The sequence below is a fragment of the Asparagus officinalis genome, chromosome 3 (assembly GCF_001876935.1).
Source record: "Asparagus officinalis chromosome 3, Aspof.V1, whole genome shotgun sequence".
Classification (NCBI taxonomy): Eukaryota; Viridiplantae; Streptophyta; class Magnoliopsida; order Asparagales; family Asparagaceae; genus Asparagus; species Asparagus officinalis.
This window is the reverse complement of record NC_033796.1, coordinates 30,874,267-30,899,832: the sequence shown is the minus strand read 5'-3', so window position 1 is coordinate 30,899,832 and position 25,566 is coordinate 30,874,267. Positions and strand designations below refer to the sequence as shown.

General features: G+C 34.3%; 2 protein-coding genes across 2 annotated transcripts in view; one reads left to right on the top strand and one right to left on the bottom strand.

The window, feature by feature from the left end:
• LOC109833639 lies at positions 15,984-21,734 on the top strand. Its single transcript, XM_020401381.1, has 8 exons — positions 15,984-16,371; positions 17,466-17,613; positions 17,698-17,848; positions 18,155-18,280; positions 18,362-18,442; positions 18,520-18,712; positions 19,157-19,424; positions 21,222-21,734. Exons 1-8 carry the CDS (start codon positions 16,144-16,146, stop codon positions 21,455-21,457), a joined length of 1,431 nt encoding a protein of 476 aa, XP_020256970.1. The 5' UTR covers positions 15,984-16,143; the 3' UTR covers positions 21,458-21,734.
• Positions 22,369-25,566, bottom strand: part of LOC109834878 (20 kDa chaperonin, chloroplastic-like) — a 19,066-nt gene continuing 15,868 nt past the window's right edge. The window contains exons 3-6 of the mRNA XM_020402895.1: positions 24,575-24,771; positions 24,011-24,166; positions 22,843-22,920; positions 22,369-22,749 (exon numbers count right to left, since the gene is read on the bottom strand). Of these exons, the coding sequence (XP_020258484.1) occupies positions 22,573-22,749; positions 22,843-22,920; positions 24,011-24,166; positions 24,575-24,771 (608 nt within the window). The 3' untranslated portion in view covers positions 22,369-22,572. The remainder of the gene's footprint in view (positions 22,750-22,842; positions 22,921-24,010; positions 24,167-24,574; positions 24,772-25,566) is intronic.

Genomic DNA, 25,566 nt, shown 5'->3' with positions numbered 1-25,566 from the left:
AGAAACTCAAAGTAGGATCTCCACTTTGAGAATCTGACTGGTTTGAATAATCCTAACTGTCATAAGGTTTGATTATTCAATTCAAAAGTAGACCTCTCGTTCGTGAAATGAATCGAAAGGGGATTTTGGTTGTGGTCCTAACTGTAGTAAGGTTTGACCAAGTGGGAGTTTTGAGATGACCCTGACTGTAGGAAGGTTTGATTGTTCAGTTTGAGGACCTCTCGTTCAGTGAAGGAATCGAGAGGGGATTTTGGTTTTGGGCCTAACTGTTTAAAGGTTTGACCAAATAGGAACTTAAGATGTTCTTAACTGTTTAAAGGTTTGATCGTTCAATTTGTGGACCTCTCGTTCATGGGAGGAATCGAGAGGGGATTTTGGTTTTGGTCCTAACTGTTTAAAGGTTTGACCAGATGGAAGTTTTGAGACGACCCTAACTGTAGGAATGTTTGATCGTTCAATTTGTGGACCTCTCGTTCATGGGAGGAATCGAGAGGGGATTTTGGTTTTTTGGTCCTAACTGTTTAAAGGTTTGACCAAATGGGGACTTGAAACGATCCTAACTGTTTAAAGGTTTGATCGTTCAATTTGTGGACCTCTCGTTCATGAAAGGAATCGAGAGGGGATTTTGGCTTTGGTCCTAACTGTTTAAAGGTTTGACCAAATGAGGATTTAAGACGATCCTAACTGTTTAAAGGTTTGATCGTTCAATTTGTGGACCTCTCGTTCATGGGAGGAATCGAGAGGGGATTTTGGTTTTGGTCCTAACTGTTTAAAGATTTGACCAAATGGGGACTTGAGACGATCCTAACTGTTTAAAGGTTTGATCGTTTAATTTGTGGACCTCTCGTTCAGTGAAGGAATTGAGAGGGGATTTTGGCTTTGGTCCTAACTGTTTAAAGGTTTGACCAAATATGACTTTTGTGAGTGAAGATTGATCTAAAGAAGTGATCGAATCTCATCTCAGCAAAAGAGTATTCGAAAATCATCGTAGGGATGTAGTGTTTATCACTTTGTTCGTAATGATCGGGTTATCCCTAAGAAAATTACATATAGCATTCTTTCGAGAACTTCCCGTTTACATGAACCATCAACCCCCAGCTTTTCTTATGAAACTGGGTTTATCATTATATTCAGCTGCATGATCGGGTTATCCTTAAGAGTACTATGCATGGCGCTCTCCAGGAACTTCCTGTGAAAGAAAGGAAATAGTTTAGACTCATATACCTATTAGAGTATCGAAGAGCAGTTTATACTCGTATACTCTTCGGAGTGAGGGGAAACAGTTTATACTCGTGTACCCAATGGAGTTAGGGTCGTCTTTACTTGGCTTGTTTCGCCGTTATGACACCGGAGTCAATTAAGGCTTGCATTTTATTTTTGAGTCCAAAGCAAATCTCGGTGGGATGAAGAACCCTTCTGTGGTATGCACAGTAGTTTGGATCCGTAATCCTTTTAGCTCCCTCCTGATCTTTAATACGTGGTAGCTCGATCTTGTCGTTAGCGAGGAGGTATTTCAAGATGGCTGGAGCTTCATCATCTTCGAAAGAATACTCTTTTTGGAACCTCGGATCGAGAGTCGCGTTCATAGGAATTGCGGATGTCGTCGGTTGACCTCTCTCAACTTTCTTTCTTTTAAGAAAGTGTTCAGCTTGTTCACCGCGCATTTTCAAATCTTTCCAAGTCTCGGATGGTACGACCCCCAGGGCTTCCAGGACATCGATGGAGAGATTATTGTGGTATGTTTGCAGGATGAACTCCATTGTAACAGGATCTCTGCAATTCATTGCCATGTTACGGAAGCGCTTGACAAAATTATCGACTGACTCTCCGTCTTTTTGCTTCTCATCCAAAAGGGTTCCGATTAACACTTCAGTGTCATCATCGAAGAAATTACTGAGGAACAAACTTTTCATGTCATCCCAGCGATTGATGCTCCCTGGCTTGAGACGTCGGTACCAATCGAAGGCGGGCCCACGAAGGGTGCCAACGAATGACCGGACCATTAAAGCCTCATTTCTAGAGATCATGCCCAAATGAGACTTGAAATAAATCAAGTGCTGAGTAGGCGAGCTCTTCCCGTCAAATGGTGTGAAGTTGATCAGATTGAATTTTGTCGGGTACGGTATTGAATCTCATTCTCTTGGATAGGGACATGGAATACCCGTCTTTTTTACTTCTTGAGCCGTCATCAAAGCATTAACTTTGTTTTCAAGCTCTTTCATTTTCTCGTCATCGTCTATGTCTTCATTCGAAGGACGTTGAGGAGAATAAGTTAAGCCACCCCCTGTAAGAGGTGACATTGAACCACCCCCAATATCGTTATTGGGAGGGTGCGTTAAACCACCCCCAACGTTATTGTTATTGGGAGGTGTATCAGCCATAATGACTTCATCCACTTCTGGATCACTATTATCTGCCACATTCTGAGTGTGGCGGCTGGATTCAGCTCGTTGACTGGACTCTGGAGGTTGAGGCCGTTGAGCTAGTAATTCTCTCATTTGTTGGATAGCTAACTTCATCTCTGTCTTCATCTCAGCTCTAATTTCTTCACGTTGTTTGGCTAGAGCTTCTTGAAGTATTTGAGCGAACTGATCAAAGGTGATTATGAGTACTTCTCTGTTTTGCCCTGTGCTAGATACTGTATCATCCGAAGCAATCGCAGAACAAGTGTCCGAGAGCTCGTCCTATGATGACTTTCCTTCATGCATTCTCTTGTAGTCTCTACGCCTGATAGCTCCTAGCTAGAGTCGAGACATCCGTCAGGTAATTCTTGAATCGGCTTTTCCTCCCGGAGAAAAGTCAGGGTTTGGTTCACTTGAATGCCACTTAGATTTTCCTTTATCAGCCATGTTGATGGTGACTTCAGGGAATTCATCCTCTTGAATAGCAAGCTTCTTGTTGAAACGTCTCGGTTTGGGCTTTGACATTTCAGTAGAAAGTCTCTGGAATACAGAAACTTTCGGCGGAATGGCTTTAAAGCAGTTGTATTCGGACAACACTGCTTTGATAAGTTTTTCACATACACAATGACGATTCGTTTCTCGAACAGTCCTTTTATGTGATTTGTTTCCACCTTTAGTTTGATAGTACAACTCGTTAGCATGGTGACCAGAGCAACCTATCTTTTGTTTTTGTGTTTGAACCTTGTTAACATACCCAGGATGACTTGTCGTCGCCTCTGAGCGATCCAAGGTTATGTCAAGAGTCATACGTTTAAAACCATCCCCTTGCGGGTGTGGAGTTTTAACGGGCTCCGAATGCTAATTTTTCACAACTCCAGACTTTGGAATCCAAACTTGGCAGAGTTTCGGTGGTCCTTTGGCCACTGTTTCCTTCTTCCTTTCTCGTCTTTGTTGTAAGAGAGCACGGGCATGGGCAGCGTTTGCACGACGTTTTTGTATACGTTCTTTGAGGGTCGAACGAGCCCTCTTGACAATAGTCCATTCATCCGTCGTGAGTTTAGCAGAGACATGAGGGATTGGTCGTTGAGACAACCGAACCACTCGATGCCTCCTCGACTCTAAGTCCACATAATAACGAACTCTGTCGGGTTGTTCCAAGGCCTTAGCCATTTGGCGAGCGCGGCATTGGCGTTGTCTCTGACGAGCTCTTTTCGTCAATGCCGGCGGGCTTTGATTTAATGACTCCTTAATTGGAGAAGAGTCATTATGAGCAGAGAGGTTGCGAGTAGAATCCTCAGCAACAATTAAGCGAGAGTCTTCATCTGTAGTGTTTGACAACTTCAACAAAGATGAAATCTTCCTGCATTTGCGAGGCGAGGAAGACTTTACAGATAAGGATGACAAATACTCCTCAAACTTCGCTTGGTCGAACTCGTACTCGACCGTTGATTCAATCGGGATCTTGATGGTTGGCTGCGACACGACGGTCTCGGCAGCGAGACCGTTGACTCCCACTGTGGTCGCCAGTTTGTTTTCGTCAAAAGTTGGTTTTGCTGTGGAATTCATTATATCTTCAATCGATTACAATAAATTCAAAGAAATAGTCTTTTTATAAGACCTTTTCTACACAACAAAGTAAAAATTATAACTTTTGAGAAACTAACACAAAAATCGTCTATCGTTTCTTGTTTTGTGGGACTTTGCATGTGCCGGGAACGCTTTGGTTCGTGGACCGCCGAATCACAGATCGTGAAGGGGGCTTTATGATTCTTCCTTCGTTTATCGAAGTAAGAATTTAAAACGATATCTTATCAAAGTAAGATAGCCGTTCTTCTTGAAATCAAGTCAAAGCTCGAATATCATGGGAATCCAAGAATAACAGCGTCTGCTCTCTCTCTGCTCTGAATTGCTCGAAAATATGCTCGATCCCCTCGTCAAAAATGATCTCAGGGGGTATTTATAGCCCCTAGGACAAACAGTGCTTCTGAGACAGTGTTTACTGTCTCGGCAGTCGAGACAGCAAAGACTGTCTCGGGTTCCGAGACAGCAAAGACTGTCTCGCAACCGCCCAGCAGTTTTCTTGTAACTGTCTTCCCACGTTTTACAACTCCGTTATTTTGGCAGTTATCAACGTGATTCTCGCCCATGACGTTTCCCACGTTCTTGAACAGTTGGTGGCCACGTGTCGGCAGTTACAAAACGGTTTCTGACTTCTTTGAGAGCTGTCTCGTGGGCGAGACAGAGAATGCTGTCTCGTGGGCGAGACAGAGAATGCTGTCTCGCATGGCGAGACAGAGAATACTGTCTTGCCTGCGAGATAGTAACAACTGTCTCGCCTGGCGAGACAGAGAATGCTGTCTCGCATGGCGAGACAGAGAATACTAAAGACTGTCTCGCGTGCGAGACAGCCCATACTTGTGTTCTTCTGCCTTTTTTGGATGATATCCTTTTTTAGCTGTATTTGGATATCTTTCAGCATTTTTTTGATGCCTACAGAGTATGAGGAATAAAATTATTTTTTTGGAAGCAATAATCATCAATAATTTCAACAATGGTGATATGATACCGTCGACACTAGAATATGGGAAGCAATAAGGAAAATATTTGGAGGAGTTTTTCATGCCGACTACAGAGCCACATGCTACCAATTACATACACATGTCATGGAAAAGATTCATACATAATTTGATACAAAAGAAGTCCTAACAGAAGAGGTAAAAGAACAAATGGAGAAAATTAATACTAAATGCAAGGCAGATACTGATTGTTGCAAAAGAAGAAAATTATTTATCAATGAAGCTACTATTCTAACAAATATAAGCTCGGGGTCAAGCTTCTTTCAACAAGGGGAGATTGGTGTAGGACGCTTAACGGACAATTTCATGGAGGATTCGGAGAATCTCGAGCTACACGTATTATTGACTTCCGCAAAGAAACAATCATATTTTCAATCCGGAATACGAATTATGACATATTATATATGTAAATCACCTATCTCGACAAGACGGAGCCAACCAAATTGTCAGATTTTTAAAATCTCATTAGTAATACCTAGTTTTGACTAAAATCCAAAAATAATGAGCTTCTAGCTTATTTTTAGTAATAAAGTTGGAGTCTATTTAGATTAGGAAATAAATTTAATATTAGAGTCCGATTAGATTAGGAAACAAATTCAATTTTGATTCATGATTTGTTTCCTCTATTATAGAGAGCCTTTTTAGGATAGAATTTGATACTTTTTATTTTTTTGTAATTCTAGTCTTACTATGAGTCTTATTTATTTTTCTATTTAAAAAGAGTCATGTAACCCCAAAGAAAACATATTTTCATCAATAAAGTTACTCTTTTAATATTTTCTTCGTGGATTCGAAGTTCTTCGTGGATTCAGAGATCGTTCTTTGTGGATCCAGAGAACACCCTTGGTGGATTCCGAGATTATCACTTCCGCGCTGCGTCATGGACTATATCACTCCTACAGGCATCCGTGGATTCTCCCGACACCTTCGGGCTTCACATCGAAGATCGTCTATTTTTTAAATTACTTGGATCATGACATTAGCTTTGATACCACTTGTTGGGGAAGAAATCGGGCCAAATCTAAAGTTGGTGGGCATTAAACAGAAATTATGAATCAATTTTAACCCAAAAGCTACAACTATTAGGTATTGACCCAAACTCTTATTTAAACTCATCACTCTTTATTATCTTATCTGATATGGAACTATACTCACATATTAATCATCTCAACAATTTCATATTAGTCCCGCAAATCTTTGAGATTGCTCGAAAGTCTCTCAATCTCTAAATTATATTATGATTTGGTCCCTCAACTAACCAAAATATCCCTTGTTTTTACGTATACCCCAAAAACATGAGCACCGTTTGTGTTTTAAAAATAATAGCTGTGAGAGATATGTTGTTCATTGAGGGACCAAATTGCTAGGCCTCTTAGGATTTGAAGGTCTTGTGAGCAATTTTTAATATTGGACGAGTAATATTTAAATAACCCTAAAGATTTATGTCATAAACAGTCTAGGAGTACATAGATAAATATTTATGCTTCGATCCTATTAAGATCTGCAAATTAATGTTTTTAACGCAATACTTTCAAACGGAGGTTGACCATGGATTTGGCAGATCACCCCTTCTCATAAAAACCTCGTGGCACACCAACTCCCCAACTTCAATCATTAGTAACCATGTCCCATGCCAACCTGTTGTTATCACCAGCAAAACATATAAGAATCATGATATATGCATGTAATTTATCTAAATGCAAATTCTATATTTTGAAATGAATCAGCTTTCTTTGTCTTTTATTTATTTATTAATTTTATTATTATTATTATTATCATCATCATCATCATCATCATCATCATCTTTTTAAGAATGACAGCTTTTGTTGCTACTATTTATTTGGGTGACAACAGAGGTCCAATTTGGCAAATAAGAACCACCATCAAATTGGTTCATTTAGACTCCAAACCCTTTCCTAAATATAAGGTGCAATAGTTGAATGTAGTGTTTAATTTGCTTCAAATTTGAATTCAAGGATTAGTTCGGCAAACTCTTCAAAATTGGACTAGGAATTCAGAATTGATCTTGGTCATCTGGCCCAATTTTGATGTAAACGGGCTTTTGTTTCGATCTAGTGACAGAGCAGATCAAAATAACCCTGGGATTATTCAAACATTCTCCTATACATGCGAGTTTTCATTAAGAACTACAGAGGTTTGTATTCAACCGTACATGTATGTAGGAGAAATAGCGTATGTAAAGAAATGTATTTTGGATTATATAGATGGCCTACGTTTTGCTTAGGCTACCACGAACGTACCGAAAAAATATCTAAACATTAGATTCAATTAAGATTCAATTTTGATCTCAACGGATGGCGTACATCATCGGCACAGTAACCAGCCATTTAGGTCGCTATGCCTTTGGTACACGACACGCAAAACGCAAAACTTTCATCGAATATAACTTTTTTTTTTGTTATGAGTTTTATTGCACGGAATAGTCCGAAAATCTCGAGTTGGAAATTTTCTATTCCTCAATTAAAAAAATAAATAAATCCTAACCATGTTTCCCTATTTCTTTGTTATAAAACAGGCAAAGATGGCTTGCTAACACGCGAAATAGTCGATGATCACGGTGATGTTGATTATGATAGTAACAACATAAAACGCGGTTACGAGTGTCGGAGATGGGGCATGCAACAATAATTAATAATAGCGAAAATTGTAAAAAGAAGAGAGTGAGATTACTATTCTATAGTGACTATTTGGTAATTCTGCTAAATCTGTCAAATTAGAAGGGAAATTTTATGTGTCGAAGGAAAGTGCATTTTTGTTTAGACAGGATACTTAGAGGGTGTTTGGGGAGGCTTAGTTTTTGGTAAACTAGCTTTTAAGCTAGTTATTTTTCCTACTTGTTTGGTAAAGTAATAAATAAGTTAGCTTATAAGTGACATTTTCAAAAGATGGTGTATCCCAGCTTTTAAAAATCTACCTTACAAGCTTACTTATATAAGTTAGGCTTTTGACCAAATAATTACATTTCTACCTAAATAATTTTATAGCATTTTTATCATAAAACCTAAAAGCAACTAAAAGCCAACATAACTTATAAGCTTCAAAAAAACAAGCCTTCCCAAACACCCTCTTAGTCACGATATGGTAGTTGTCGGGATTTTTTACCCAGTTCGGTAAATTCGTGAAAATCAATATTTTTTTGCATATATACCCTCCAGGTCTTTTATATTTACATTTTTTGCAAAAAAGGGTTTTTTATATTGGTCCCTTCAATCATAATGAATTTGATATTAGTCCCTCAAATCTTCATATTTTGATAATGAGCTTTGCTACAGGGACCCAAAATATGGGACCAATAAAAGGGACAAGTGAGGTGTCCCTCTTCTATTGGATAATGAGTTGGCCATCATTAATGATGGTCAACTCATTATCCAATAGGAGGGGGACACCTCACTTGTCCCCCCTATTGGTCCCATATTTTAACACCCCTCGTACTCCTCCATCACCCTCATGATTGGTGCTACTTGCATTGTCGGGACCAGCCACCTCGACATCCTTCCCCTCCCCGACACCCCTTGTCAGCCCCTGGAAAGTCTATTCCGTCTCTGACACCGACTATGCCCTCTCCAAACTCTTCCATCTCTCTGACGTAACCCACCTCTTCTATGTTATCATCGTCATCCCCTCCACCCCAATCTTCAACACATCTGCCTCCAGACTGGCCGCAAACACTACTTCGCCTTTGAATCCCCCGGCAAAGATCAAGTCCCATGAGCCCCCGTTCCATGAGGGCCTCCCCCCACCTCCATTGAAACATTCATGTTTTTGTTTTATGGGTTCCAAAATATTACTATTGGAGGAAGAAGATGGGTTTCTTAACGAGTTTTGGGTCCATCAAATGTGGGTAATCTGGTTTGGGTTCCGGGTCCAAAAGGGTGCAATTTAAAGTTAACACCTATAGTGTATCCGATGGATCAATATTTGAGGGATTAATATCAAAATATAAAGATTTGAGGGACTAATATCAAATTTAATATGATTTAAGGGATTAATATAAAAAAACCCAAAAAATCTAACTATTTTCCTCTTCCCGCCCTCTGCTCTGCCCACTCATTCTTCATCATCCAATTGTTAAGAACTCAACCATCTTCCACTTTCTCTTTCAAACCCAACATCAAATATTCTATCTGAAGTGGTGGAGGGAGTAAATGCGAGGCGAAGAGAAAGAGGGGGGAAGAGGAGAGGAGGGAGAGAGAAAAAAAGAGAAATTGAAGAAGCTGAGAGAAGAGGTGGATTGAAGAAAGAGGAAGAGGTAGGAGTGAGGATATGGGAAAGGAGGGAGAGGATCGAAGTGGGAGAGAGGAAGGAAGATTGAGAATTGAGAGGAGAACAGGATGGAGGAGGAGGAGGAGGGAAAAGATGATGGAATGGAGGGAGGGAGGATTTATCAGTTAATTTTAAAAAAAATTATAAATTCTAAAACTCTAAGAAATAAGTCTGAAAATATGGTAGATTTGAGGGTATATATGTAAAAAATCCTCACATTTTTCACTTAAACTCACCACTGGTGATCGAAAATGCATAATCGTCGGGACTTTGTCATTTTTTTATGCTAAATACGATCAATGTAAATTTATAGACCAAGATAGTAAAGGAGTTTCACTTTAGCTTGTAATCTAACCATTTGGACAAAGAAGATAATTGTAGCAAGCAGCTAGATTATCTTCTTTCTACAATAACAAGCATTATGTCTACTCTTCTATGGTGGATGTAGTTTATTTGATCTGTTTATCTGATTTATTTGTTCTCTATGAGTTTCCTTTTTGGTTATGCCCATCATGATTCAAAAAATTGAATTGTATTAAGTTTTTCTAAGTTTTCTCACTTAACTCACAATAACTTATGGTAAAAATAACTCCCAATAAACATTGTTTATAATTATATATTTTTATAGGGGCTATTTCTAATATTCAAAAAATTTGGGTGTTTTTTGTAATTTTAGCATTTTAAAGTCAGTTTGGAATCTTCAGATTTTTCAAAGGATTTTTTATAATTTTAAAATTTCAGGAGGGTTATTTGTGATTTTCAGAAAGTTAAGGGCGTTGTTTATAATTTTTAGCTATTTGCTTATAGTTTTCAAATATTTCAGGGAGTTGTTTATAACTTTTGGAATTTAAAGGAGATGTTTGTAGTTTTAGATTTTTTTAGAGGTCATTCATAATTTTATTTTTTAATAGGGCTATTTACAATTTTATATTATTTAAGGATTGTCTGTAAATTTATGGGTTAATTTACAAATATGAATAACTTGAGAAGTACACATTGGCTTTGAGGGCTAATGTTCATCAATATATAATTACTGGGTAACACCATTACATAGGTTAACTGCAAAAAAATAAAATATTTTGGAAGTATTTTGAAATTCTAAACTTATCAAGGGTTTCTAAAAGTTTGGGGCTTAATACCAAGGGACCAAATTTAATGGAAGTTTAATGAAGTTAATATTTTAAAAAAATTAAGAAACACCACGTGACAATATTTTGATATGTAATGCTAATCTCTCTTTATATATAAAGAAAGGTATTATTATTGTAATTTTAGTGAATTCAAAATTTTTGAGGGTTTAGTACTAAAAAACTCAAACACGTTGGAGATTTAGTAAATTTAACCTTTCAAAAACTAGGGACAGGTACATGATAAATTTCTTAGATGTAATGCTAATATTAAACGACTAATCTCTCTTTTATATGTAAAGAAAAAGAGAATTAAAAATATGATTATTAGAATTTATTAATTATACTTGGCTACAAGTTGATTAGAATTGCTAAATATTTGATTATGATTAGAATTTGTTCATTATAGAATGATATAATTTGATGAGAATTCTTAGGTGAATATAATATTAGGTGTCAACATGTTATTTTTCTAATCGGATGAGGTGTGTCTAATTGTTAATTTTTCAGCATGACACATGTCAGTTTTCAGTGCGTCTAAAAACACTACCAATTTCTCTATACAACAGGTGTTATGCCTGTTGTCACACAGTAGGTTTTGATTCATTTGGCTTAGCACTAAACCTCTAATATCCTTGAACTCTAACAAAACCCCTAATAAATTTTGGCATAAGATTTCTAAAGTTAACATTGTTAGCTCATGTGTGTTCAAATGACCAAAATACCTCTAATATATTTTGGCAAAAGAACCCAATAAAGTTTAAATTTTGTCACTTGGCTCTCAATAACTTTTGGCACAAACCCCGCAATAAGTTTTAGTTTTAGTAATTCGGTCAAAAAGATAGTATATTTAGGAGTAATGCTTTAAATTTTGGGATAGTTGGGTACTTCATGTAATTAGGAATATAATTAATTATGGTTAATTAATAAATTGTATATTATTCATTATTAAAATTGAAAATTAATTTACAATAGACTTTAGTTGGCTCGTTGAGTGGGGAAAGATAATATTAAATAGGAGTATTTTAAGTTTTAAGATAGCAGGGTTTTTTTTATGTATTAGGGATATAAGATATTTAAAATTTAAACTTTTGAAGAAAGAAATTTTTTTCCCCAGATAACATAGCTTGGAATCCAACCATTCAGGTCATTCGCGCTGGTTTTTTAGAAAGAAATTTAATCAGAAATGGATATGTGTCTTTAGAATACTCATGCCTTCTAAAATATCTTTAAAATAAATTAGAATTTTAAATTTCAAACTAATAAAAAGAGCAGTGCCTAGGCATAAATCTCAATTAACTGCAATGTGACGACTTTGGATAAACTGGTGACTGCCATGTGCCATGTGGCAACTTTGGATAAAATACCAAATTTTATAATTTCTCATTATATGTAATTCTTTAATAATCTATATTTATACTACTATAAAATGAGGATTTAGGTGTTAAAATTTTAAATTTTATTTTTTTACCTTATCAAATTTTGGCAAATTCTAACTATGCTATTATCTCTAATTAATGTTTTATTAAATAAATATAACCTCTTATTAATTATGCACTCCTCACCTTCCTAAATAATTAAAATTATCAATAATATTAGAGCTATTAATTGTTTAAAAGTAATAAAATAAAATAATTTATAAAATAAGTATACACAATTATTAGTAGTAACCAATTAAATTATTATAATAATTAAATTATATAAAATAACTAAAATAACAGTATAAATAGAATAATTTACTACTAAATACTATTAAGAATTAGGCTATAATTCAATAAGGAATAAAATAAATAGAATAAATTGTGAATAACTTAAATAGTGTAATTATTATAATAGTATCACAAAAAATATGAATTACACTAATTATTTAGTATTATTTTATTAAATAAATTCAAAAAATAATTTACTAATATTTTTAAAGTATTTTATCAAAGATTATTACATGATACTAAATAATAAAATAATTTATAAAATAAGTATACACAATTATTAGTAGTAACCAATTTAATTATTATACTAATTAAATTATATAAAATAAATAAAATAACAGTATAAATAGAATAATTTACTACTAAATACTGTTAAGAATTAGGCTATAATTCAATAAGGAATAAAATAAATAGAATAAATTGTGAATAGCATAAATAGTGTAATTACTATAATAGTATCACAAAAAAATATGAATTACACTATTTATTTAGTATTATTTTATTAAATAAATTTAAAAAATAATTTACTAATATTTTTTTAAAGTATTTTCTCAAAGATTATTACATGATACTAAATAATAAATAATTTATAAAATAAGTGTACACAATTATTAGTAGTAACCAATTAAATTATTATTATAATTAAATTATATAAAATAACTAAAATAACAGTATATAATCTATACTTGGTAATTATTAAAAACTAACCCTTTTACAAAAAAATTTATTTAATTTTAATAATAGTACTATAATTGTTAATGTTAGTATAATAAAAAAAACATGCTAAATTTGTTAAGACCATAATTAAAAAAATTAAATTACATAAATATTTTATAGTATATAGATAGTATAATCATTTTAATAATATTACTTGAATTTAGAATTATAATATTAAATATGACAAGTTACAATAAACCCATGAACTTTTACCATTTTATAGTAAATAGGCCATATGAACTTTCAAAATCATATTAAAAACCTAATAACTTTTGTAGAAAGCCCCCAATATCTTTTAGATAAATTACACCAAAACCCCAATAAGTTTGGTAGAAATCTCACGATATCATTTAGATAAATTACATCAAACCCCCCAATAACTTTCAAAATGCCTTTCTATGGCATTTTATGGTTCCAATTTTTAAGAGTTATCTACAAAATTTAGAAAGTTATTGGGGGTCTTTTTTGAAACAGAAAAGTCATTAGGGTTTAGCATAATTTTGAAAGTTCACATGGGTCGAGAGTTCATCCGGGTTTAGCGTAATTTACCATATTAAATAATTATAACGAGAAATAACAATTGCAGTATGTTGCAAGTATAAAGTTTAACTATTTAGAGAACATTAGGAAAAAGCTAGTAAGATTAATGCAACTTAGTTAATTTAGAGTTAAGTTTAAAACTTTTAAGTTAGATGGACATACTTAAGATAATTGATAAAATTAGTAGTTTTATTTAAGAACAATTTTAAATTTGGGGGCTTATCTTAAAAAAGGTTAACACTGGGCGATCATTATAAGAAAAACATTCAATTATAATAAATACACAATAATAATTAATTCATACAATTTTATTTATTAACACGTAGATTTACTATTAAAAAAAATTCAAAACTTAAAACATGTTCATTCACGTGCAAAACATGCGTATTATACTAGTATAGAATAAAAGGACACATGACTATTTTCTAGTATGACACATCGATCTTGTGTGGCCAACTAATTATTCATGGAGGAATATATGAAGAAGGGATACTTTTTTAAGTAGACTAGTATAATGCACGTGTTTTGCACGTAAATGTACATGTTTTAAGTTTTGAATTTTTATTGAATAGTAAAACTATGTGTTAATGAATAAAATTGTATAATAAGATTGCTTTTAAAAAAATATATGTATTAATTACTATTGTGTAGTTATTGTAATTGAATATTTTTCTTCTAATAATCGCCTAGTGTTAATCTTTTTCTAAATAAGTCCCTAAATCTAAAATTTTTCTTAAATAAAATTGTCAATTATATAAAGTTCTCATAAATATGCCACTCTGACTTGAAAGTTTTTAACTTAGGGGGTGTTTGGTTTCATAATTTTATAGAAAAGTTTTCTCAAAATGTCTGGCAATGATAATTCTCTAATTAAAAATTTTCTATATATTTCCATAAACTTTGTTTGGTTGAAAAAATTTACAAAAATGTTTTCTGTATAGTATAAAAATATCAAAATTTACAGAAATTAATTTTCTCTCAAAATGGGCGGAAATCACCTAGAAATCTGACACAACACTGACACTTTTCTATAAAGTTAATAATTTTCTATAAATTTAGGGGGCGTTTGGTTCAATTTCTACAAATTATAGGAAATCTTGTTATTTTCTATAAAGTTATGAGCTATTTTCTTATTTTAAACCAAACAAGCAAAGTAAAATAAATAAAAAATTTGGTACTTTTTGACTTCTCAAAACTTTCCTATAATTTTTAAGAAATACAAGGAAATCATGTTTTGGATGGAAAACATTTCCTTTAATTTGTAGAAATTAAACCAAACACCCTCTTAACTTTAGATTAACTAACATGTATTAATCTTGCTAGCTTTTTCCTGATGTTCTCTAGATAGTTATACTTGATACTTGCAACATATTGCAATAGTTAGTTTCATTATAGTTATTTAATAGGGTAAATTACACTAAATATTTATGAACTTTCAGGCCATATGAACTTTTAAAATAACACAAAACTCCTAATGGATTTTCTGCTTCAAAAAGAAGACCCCTAATGACTTTTTAAAATTTGTTAATAACCCCTATTAATTAGAACTATAAAATGGCATAAAAAGACATTTTGAAAGTTTTTTTTGGGGGGGTGGGGGTTGATGTAATAATTTATCTAAAAGACATTGGAGGCTTTCTACAAAAGTTATTATAGGTTTAGTGTGATTTTAAAAGCTCGTAGGTTCTTTTTACTACAAAATGGTGAAAGTAAATGGGAGTTTACTATAATTTACCTTATTTAATATTAAATTTTTATCATAAATATTTTATAAATTATTATTATACTATCATTAACAATTAATAGTATTATTATTAATATTAAATATTTTTTTTTTGTAAAAATATTAGTTTCCAATCATTACCAAGTATAGATTATTTACTATCCTCTAGTAATCCTTAAGAAAACACTCTAAAAATAATATTAAAAACTATTTATTTAATAGTATAATACTAAATAAATAGTAAATAAAGAGTGTAATTCATAATTTATGTGATACTATTAAAATAATTATACTATTTATGGGATTCAAAATTTTTTCTATTTATTTTATTGCTCATTGAATTATAATATATTTCTTAATAGTGTTTAGTAATATATTATGCTATTTATTATTATTTTAATATAATTCATAAATAAATATTATAATAATTTAATTGGTTACTACTAACAATTATGTATACTTATTTTATAAATTATTTTATTTTAATATTTTTAAATAATTTATAGTTGTAATATTATTGATAATTATAGTTATTTAGGAAGATGAGGAGATGCATAATTAACAAGAGGTTATATTTAATAAAAGATTAAATAGAGATAATGACATAGTTTGAATTTCTTAAAATTTGAGAGGATAAAAAGAAAATTTTAAAATTTTAACACCCTAATTATTTTTTTATAGTAGTATAAATATAAATATAGATTTTGTATGCACTTTTGTATAACGCGTCCATACATTAGCAAATTGTACAATGACCGAAATAAATAGAAAAGAAAAGACAAATTATACACAGGCTGGGATACAAAAATGTCGTGGAACCCAAATGTTACGTAAGCGATACGGGTATGGGGCCCACTACAAAGCAGCCCAAAACCACACTCCAAGCACTATGCGGGAGACTCATTCCCCTATTAGGAGAAGCAACACCCCCACTTCTCTCCTCTCCTTCTCTACTTTCATGGCCTCCTCCAAAACCCTAACCCTAGCTTCTCACTGATCTCTAGTCCCTTCCGTTCTCAAATTCAATTGCAACAGGAGGATTGTACAGAGAGAGAGAGAGAGATAATGGAGAACCCTAAGAAGTCTCGACTCCGGCTCCGCCTCAGAGTGACGGCGAAGAAGCGCGGGAAGGATCCGAGCACGTCCACATCAGGATCAAATCGAAAGGTCCATCGTGAGTGTTTCAATTCAGTGAAGAAGCTGCAGAGGCGAGAGATCGGGGGGTTCAATAGGATGGCACGAGGGTTGTCGTCGTCGAATGCGATCGAGAAGTTTCGCAATTTCCAGCTCCAGGTTAGTGGTTGATATCTTGATCGTTGGTTTTGAGTTGGTTAGGGTGTTGAAAGTTTTTGTTTTGATGGGGGGAATTGGCTGTTAATTGGGTGATTAGGGTTTTGGTTGCCGGTTAGGGTTTGACATTTCTGGTAATTTGGAAGATTAGGTGGCTTCCCAATGTGAGGCTCCTTTATACCAATGTTCTCAACCTACATAATTTTACTGATCTGATCAACTTCTAAGCTCCACATACTTGCACTCAATATGTGTTCATTAAATTGAATTCTAGTCGGAAACCTTCTAGGTTTTCTGGCCGTGGTTCAAGGTGAGGTCATGGTCAATGATTGTGACTTGCTGTTGATATAGCACCCCCCCCCCCCCTTCATCTTTAGTTGATTTTATAGTTTTCCGCAGATGTTTTATTGTAAATCTTGTTTGTCTTCATGGATAGGGGGTTTTATTCATGCCTTAGGGTGCAATTTGCCATGGAGGTTAAAATTTCTACCCTGTGCATAAGAACGGCGTTTTGGTTGGTTTTGGAATGAAAGCTGTAGGAACTTAATGCAGGTGATCTTGATTCATGGTGCTCTAATAAGGGTTTGTACATGAACCTGGAAATTTGTTCTGAGATTTTAACTTGGGTATCTGGTCACCTCAATTATCTCTACCTGCCCTTCCGATAATTACTATTTCAATTTGAATACCTATTTCTGCTGTTAGAGTTCTGAAATTTCCCTACTTTGATATCATTCATATTACTTCATATTCTCATTGTGCATTACACAATGTGTCACGACCACCAAGGTTATGTCTTTTTGATGCCCTCAAATCTGCGCTGTTTATACCCAGAGGGGGAAAAATCAAATTTACTGTGGACCTGTTATTATCTTGTTGAATTTGTGCTTTTGGTTAAGTTTTCTGATATATGAAATTATTTGCAATCAGTAATCATCATCTAGTGTCTTTATCTTACTATATGAAGCATGTAACCAGCCCCCATATGTAAACTACGTGATCTGCTATGGTATGGCCTGAATCCCTGATGGCAATAATTCAATATTTGTTTAATGGCTTATAATACACAAGTTTCATGTTTTTTTGGTGCCATGCAGGAGGAGTTTGATACATATGACCACAATGTTCACTGGTTTCTGAAATTACAGTTTCTTAAGAAGCGATCTAAAATCATTGAGATTGTTGCAGCAAAGGATGTTATATTTGCTTTAGCTCAGTCCGGTCTCTGTGCAGCTTTTAGCCGAAGTAAGTCCTCTGCAGATCATCCTTTTAAAACTTTTGGTTAATTCTAATTGGCACCAATATTTGTTTTTTTAAATGCTTTGACAGCAACAAACAGACGGATATGCGTCTTGAATATAAGCCCTGATGAAGTGATTAGAAGCCTTTTCTATAATAAGAACAATGATTCCCTCATAACAGTATCGGTTTATGCATCAGATCATTTCAGTTCTTTGAAATGCCGAACTACTCCTATAGAGTAAGAAGTTTTTTCTGATGCAGCCAAACAATTTTACACAGATACTTTATCTTGTTTAATTTTATTGTAGATTTTCGGCATCCCGTCTTGCTTGATACAACGTTATTAAACAACTAGAGCTTAAATTGGACAAATAAGCGAAAGAAGCAAGTATGGTTGTGCCAATATTGGGGACCTTGTACTTTACGTCCTCAGATAAAACTAGAAAAATATCATGTCTTCAGTGCTTTGTGGCCTTTTACTTATACTTTTTGAATCAAGAAGTTTAGATCTTCAGTAGTTACTGTGTTTGCTGGAATCTGACAGGTATATCAGAAGGAACCAATTGGATGCTGGATTCCCTCTTTTTGAAACCGAGTCCCTTAGGTGGCCTGGTTTTGTTGAGTTTGATGATGTGAATGGCAAAGTACTGACTTATTCTGCCCAAGATGGGTAAGTTATATTCTTCTGGTTCTTCAATATTTTTTTGGTTATATAGCTTGAAGGGTCCATTGACTTTTACACATTTTGCAGCATTTACAAAGTTTTTGACCTAAAGAACTACTCATTTTTGTATTCAATATCGGATAAAGATGTGCAGGAGATCAAAATCAGGTTTGATTCTTTTTGGAGGAAGATTTATTCACTGCTGTTACGTAAATTGATCTCTGACTAGTAACTTTAATTGACAGTCCAGGAATCATGTTGCTGATATACATCAAAACTCCTGGTTATGTTCCGTTGAAAATACTCTCAATTGAAGATGGAACCGTATTAAAATCTTTCAATCATTTGTTACACCGAAACAAAAAGGTGGATTTCATTGAGCAGTTCAATGAAAAGCTCTTGGTCAAGCAAGAAAATGAGAATCTCCAAATTCTTGATGTACACAACCAAACCCTTCTCCTCATGTTTCCTTTGAGCACTTATTTTATCTAGTTTTGTCATTACCATAAATACATTTGGTACAATTAGTGGATTATACTTTAATATGAGTGAGAGAATGTATAATGTATGTGCATGATAATTTATATGAACATAGTTTTTATATACGTTCTGACTAAATTTCTTTTAATTTGTTTGTTTCTTACTGTGGCCTAACGAAGTCCTTTAAAGGTTTTTACGTGTATATAATATTTTATGTGTATGTAAATTTGATGTGTTTTTTTTGTTTTTGTTTCTAATAAAATAGTACCTGATTTTAGTAAAAAGAATCTATAGAATAATTAGCTTTTGTCCATAGGAGCATACTATAAATAATCTTGTATAGTTACTAAGTATGCTTCTGAACTTATTCACTAAATTTCTAAACTTGCTTTTATTGACCAGGTGAGAAATTCGGAGCTGACTGAAGTTTGTAGGACGGAGTTCATGACCCCTTCAGCATTCATCTTCCTTTACGAGAATCATCTCTTTTTAACATTTAGAAAAGGGACTGTTGCTGTTTGGAATTTTCGTGGAGAACTTGTCACCTCCTTTGAAGATCACTTGCTCTGGCATCCAGATTGTAATACCAACAATATTTACATCACAAGCGATCAGGATCTAATAATCTCATACTGTAAAGCTGAAGAAGGATATGAAGCTGAGGGAGAAGGTAACTTTTGAAGTTCTTGTTCTGCATTATGTGGTAGTGGTTTAAATTAGTGGATTTGAGCCATCAAATTTTCAAAATTAACTTTACATTGTTGTCATCATCAGTACTCCCATTGAGATAATTCTAAATGAGGGCAGACTGAATGATTGGACAATCAAAATAGGTCAGAAATAAGGGAAGATTGAATGATTAGACAATTGCATAGACAATTGCATTCTGACGGGGGCATCAAATGAAGCCAACAACCAAAGTGAATACCTCCCTGCATTCTGCTAATATTAATGTACAGTATGAAATATCCATGCTTCACTCATGCCATTCCAATTTCTTACATAGAAATGCTATCCTTCACATATGATTTTCATTTACATATACATTACATGTCCTGCATTTGTATGCATAATCATAATCTTTCTTTATAATTATTATGAGTCAACAAGATTGAGTTCAGATCCCTAGGAATTTGATTTACAAGAGTCTGAGAAGCTCTGTGAATAACTTTACGCCTTAACGTAAATAGCAGGGATTAGAAACAGGGCTTGATCATATACTATTAAACTGTAAATGCATCTTTAGGTTCCCGGTGAAAAGTGTCACCTTTCTATTATTATATTATGGTAGACAAACTGTACTTTGTGACCATTTTCTTTTTGGATTTGGATCCTCGCCACTACCAAAAAAGTAAAAAAGTTATGGAGAGATCATTACTTTAATCACAACTGTTGATTTGTTTAGTGGGTTGTGAGTCATTTTAGATATAGCACTCACCAAAAGGTAGTGGAGAGACCTATTTAAGAAAAAATTGGGGATGGAAACAAACCAAACCATTAACAAATAGTTCGTCAATTGTTACAGTCTGACTACTCAGTTATTATTCAATTCAATAGTTCATTTAGCATTAAACGAATATATTTTACAATTCAATTGATAAACATATAGAATTCAAATAGATATAAATTCGATTCAGTTGATTATTAAATATTTGTTTATATTTTACGTTTAGTAACATCAAGTTAATATACTACAAATTCTGTTATTTATTGGTTAAGGGGTAAAATTGAATGAAGGAAATAAGTTGGAGGGAAAATCGGCGATTGTAGTTATTTGGAGAATATATACTACATAATACATACTATGTGGAGGTTATATTTGGAAAAACACAATAGAGTGTATGAACCGATGACTTTACTGTAGTTAAACACATATGTTAATTAAATGTAAAACGAAACCATGATCCTAAAACGAGCTCTGTGAAAAAAAAGAACAAAGAAACAAATTCCATCAAAAAGAAGTATTTAAATATTTTGCTTGAAAAAATATTAAAATTCATAATTAGCTTTCTAGTTTTCTACTATATACTTTGGAAAACTTTAAGCGCACCCTAAAAAAATTTAAAACGTACTACTAACCAAACTTGCATACCGAAACAAGCTACCCCCTAACAAATTCAAATTATTTAATTCAAATTATTTAAGTGGCGAATTGCGTACCCGAATTCGTAGTGTGACTTGCTACGTCCCTCATATTGTGTAACTTTGCCACTTGGTACGGAGTTCACATTTGAATTTGAACGCAGTAAAACCAGTGGAATTCGAATTTCGTTTCCATCCCCTGGAGAACACTACCTTTATTTTAGTTGTCGATTTGTTTAGTGGATCTTTTTTTTAATGGGGGTTTTGGAGGGCGGAGGGGGTTGTGGGATACGAATCCTTCAGTTTTTGGGGTTTGCCGTTCTATTTGTGCATACCATAATAATAGAGGAGTGAATTAAATTTAGAAACTGTCTTACTGTTTCAGCTGTGGGATCAATCAATATGAGCAACATATTGACGGGGAAATGCATTTCCAAGATATGCTCGAGCGATCCTACACTCCAGATCAATCCTCGACAGAGAGGCAACACTGGGAGGTCTTCTATCCGAAGCAGTGTAAAAGAAGCTCTTGAGGATGTGACGGCGCTCTTCTATGATGAAGATAGGAACGAAATCTACACTGGAAACAAGCAAGGCCTGATCCATGTGTGGTCTAACTAAGTCTACCTTCATGAAACATCTCTCTGGAGTTTTAAGTTATATATTGTAGCATAGATGGCAGCTCAACACCAAAGAAGGTTGTGTACGAGTCTTTTGCCGCGCAATGTCATGTAATCTTGTGCTTCGCGTAGTTTATGTAATGTAATGTAATGTGTGCCGTGCAATGTTAAGTGTCTACTTTTTGTTGCTTTCGTGGAACGTTATTATGTATTTTGTCCAATAATTAAAGCGCTTTTCCCGCAATCAGTATCAAATCCAGTTGCATTGCTGTATGAAATTACCTACACTTTATAGAACTATCTCGTAGAAACATCGTGTAATATTCCCTTGGTGTGCTTCTTCAATGTTATTCGATCGTGAGTACTCTGTGTGCTTCTTCAACGTTATTCGATCATGATGGGCTAAGTATTTTACTTCTTATATTGCTTTTGCTAATTTGGGTCTGATGTATCCATCGAGAATGATTGAGGATTGATAATGTCTACCAGTTTAATAAAAGAATTTGTATAAACTCAACATCTGATCACAAAGATCTAGCCCTAACAGTTTACTTCTCCTCTTTTCTGTTTTTCCTTTTTTTTCTCTGTTCTCATATTTTTGCTAGTGCTTGTTCCCGTTCCATAGTTTAACCTATTATTAAGAAATATAGAAAAGGGTTAATCGCAAACAGACGAGAGACCCTTGTAATTCTACCCGTTGCTTCATGATATTACACATGCACCTCATGGTATTACACATGCACCAGAGAGTTCTACCTGTTGCTTCATGACATTAAACGTGCACCAAAGATGACCAACTGAATCTTGCACGAAGCCCAACACAAAACCCAGAGTCAAATAATCCAAGAGTTAAAAACATTCTTTTGGTGCACAGATGACCATTTGATACTTTCTCATAACTCAGATGACCGATTGCATCAAACCTGGAGACGCCACCATTAAACGATAACTGCAAACTAAAGCTTCATACATGAAATTTTAAAGCAACAAAGGGCAACCACTGAAACTAACCAGCCAAAGTAAAACCACAGTGCCAAGTCTACTAAAATGGCGGAGTGAGCAACCACCCATCAAAACAACAAGTCAACTACCCAAAATCTTTAAACATCCAATTAACTAAGACGAAAGAACAGCAATGACATCTGAGGCTCTCAAAGCAATGTACTCAGAACCATCTCCACTCTTGAATTCACTTCCAGCATACTTGGAATACAGCACTGTGCTTCCTGGGGTCAGACTCAACGGTTTCCTGTTGCCCTCCTCATCCAATGGGCCAGGCCCAACTGCGACTACCTGTTTTCATGAATTACGACGCCTCAAGACTAATTTCATAATATCATTGCTTTGCGCAGGAAGTTATATTACATAGAAAAACTATAATTTTACCGTTCCGATAGAAGGCTTTTCTTTGGCCGCATCAGTAAGTAGCAAGCCCCCTGCAGTTTTCTCCTCAGCTTGTGCAACCTGATGTTGGGAGACAAACTTAAAGTCTCTTGATCGCAAATTCATAAAGAAGCCGGATTGTTTCATAAGGATTAAATAGGAGGGCGAATTGTATCTATTGTCGAATTGAGCAAGTAAACCTTTGGTTTGGATCTAAATAACCAGAGCACTTATTGACAATCAAAATTGAATGCAGTGCTATTCATGGACTGTCCAGAACAGCAATGCATTGTAAGAGGGGCATGTGACATACACAGCATAAATACTTCTGAGATGCAGAGCTTGTTATAATTTACAGTCCACAGAAACTTATCTTTTCCTTTATCTTAGTTATATATAACTTTTCATCTGTGTGTTGCTGGTTATCATCAAAGTGGACATGCGCTGCAACCGGACACTGCCTATGCCAGATAATCAAATGTTGAGTAACACTCCTGGCAGAAAGCAAACATTTTTAGGCTTCCTCCATTCTACATCCTCCATTCGGTGAGAAATACTAAAACTTGAAGACCATGCATACCGCTGCATCTTAAATCCTAAAGAATAATGATAACTACAGTTACTACACTACTCTTTCCTACTCTACTTCTACGCCACGAGAGAGAGAGAGATAAATGATGAATAGTTGTCTTCTTCTTTTGTTTATTATTATTATTATTATCATTTTTTTTTGGGTGGGGTGGGGGGGGGGGGCTTCAAAATAGGAAATGAAATTATAACGAAAATCTTCTTTTTAATATCTTTATTCATTCCTCTACTACGATTATAGTTGAGACCTACAAATATTAGTGTTTCAGTGCTGGCAAGATTAGGTTATGTAGTATTAGTTCAGAGCACCTACTCAGTTTATGACATCGGTTAAAATATTCCTAAAGTGAGCAAGCATTCTATACTATAAACATAAAGAGTAATATTAAAAGATGGTTTCTTTTCGTTGCGGCGGGGGGGGTGAGGGGTGGTTGTGTGGGTGTGTAGTGGTGGTTCTTTTATGTGCAAACAATCCTTGTTTCATGTGCAAACAATCCTTGTTTCAGCAACTTAGCAAAGAACATCAACATGAGAAAATATATAGAATAAAATGTAAAACATGCTGAAAAGGCCAGAGGTGAACCTTGATTAGAACTCGATCATTAAGAGGCTTGAGGTCCTTGAAATCATCAGTATCAAGAATACCCACAATGTCATCCTCCTTCAACAAGAGATGGTTTGTACCATTGAATTCCAACTCTGTTCCTGCATACTTGGAGTATACAATCTGCGCACCAGCCTACATTCATAAAGTTAAGGAGGATGAGTTAAATAAAGGACAGTCTGGTATAAAGAACTTACAAAGTTGATACTATTGAAATAACAATTAAAATGAAAAGAGAGAGAATTTTAGGTATATGAAGAAAGTTTCCATTTCAAAAGGAAACCTAAAAATTTGATATTATAAGGGATTTCAATATCAATAGGGGTGAATACCCTAATATTTTTTTTAAAGATAAATACATCACAGTTTGAAGTGAAATTTTGGAGTATTTAAATGTGATGCAGAGGTATTTAAAAGGGATGAAAAATTGGGGTACTCATAAAGAGATGCAAAGAAAATACATGCTAGAAATGACAACATTTAGGTATAAGATATGATAAATATAGTTACACTTACACGAAGCCAAACCAGTTGACTTAATACCTGAATACTGATATCTACTTTGTTCTTGCCGACAGTTCTACCATCACCAATTTCAACAACTTCACCACTCTGTGGCTTTGTCTGAGCAGTTGTTGGCAGCAATATGCCTCCAGTTGTTTTCTCCTCAGAAGACTTGATCTTTACCAGCACCCTATCACCCAAGGGCTTAACAGAAGTATACTGAGACGATGGCCAGATTTAAAGGGTTAGCATATAAGTTCAGTGCAAAGCACATAGGCACACTCAAGGCAGTAAATTCAAAATGCATGTAACTTGAAATAGCCACAAGATAGTGAAGTAGAGGTATCATCCAATCATTTGTCAGTTACATAGAGTTTTTTTTTTTAAGTTCAGACGAGCCTGATGCCAAGCATGCATTGCCACACTTACAGACTATATAACAAAATGCTTGCAATGAGAAAAAGAAAAAAAGGATACAAAATTTGATAGCATATTCAGAAGGTTGAGTACTAGTGTCCCAACCGCTCAGAAGCCAAAGTAAAACCAAGTGTCAGATGAAGAAAAACAGAGGAAAGAATGAAGTTTGATTAAAATAATTGAGATAAATTATTTTTCCAGATTATCACTGCATTTCAAAACTCTGTTACAACCACAAGCTTGATATGCATTACAGAAAGTAGCAAGGTGCACACAACTCAACCTGGAAGAAAAATTTCTACCATTTTTCTGTTACAAATGTTTTTAATTAGGCTTTGGTAATAAAACTTAAGAGTAGCTACAGGAAAAAAAAAAAAAAAAAAAAAAGAAAAAAAAAAAAAAGAATGTATAATATGATCTTAAATAGAACATACCGTATTAGAAAATGGTACAATGTAGCCATTAAAGTGGAGATTTTTGACATCAATTACAGTAAACCCAAATAATGAGGAAAAGATAAAAAATAAACTTCAGTTTTATCAAATCTTTCGGTTGAATTATTTGGGTTCTAGAAGATTATTATAACTACGTTAGCGTGGTGTATTACAGAAGAA

What these genes read in the sequence shown, in the direction of transcription:
- LOC109833639 (XM_020401381.1), top strand. Translation starts at nt 16,144, where the DNA reads ATGGAGAACCCTAAGAAGTCTCGACTCCGGCTCCGCCTCAGAGTGACG. An exon ending in CTGTGCAGCTTTTAGCCGAA is followed by an intron (nt 17,614 to 17,697) that starts GTAAGTCCTCTG and finishes ATGCTTTGACAG; the next exon opens with CAACAAACAGACGGATATGC. An exon ending in TGCCGAACTACTCCTATAGA is followed by an intron (nt 17,849 to 18,154) that starts GTAAGAAGTTTT and finishes GGAATCTGACAG; the next exon opens with GTATATCAGAAGGAACCAAT.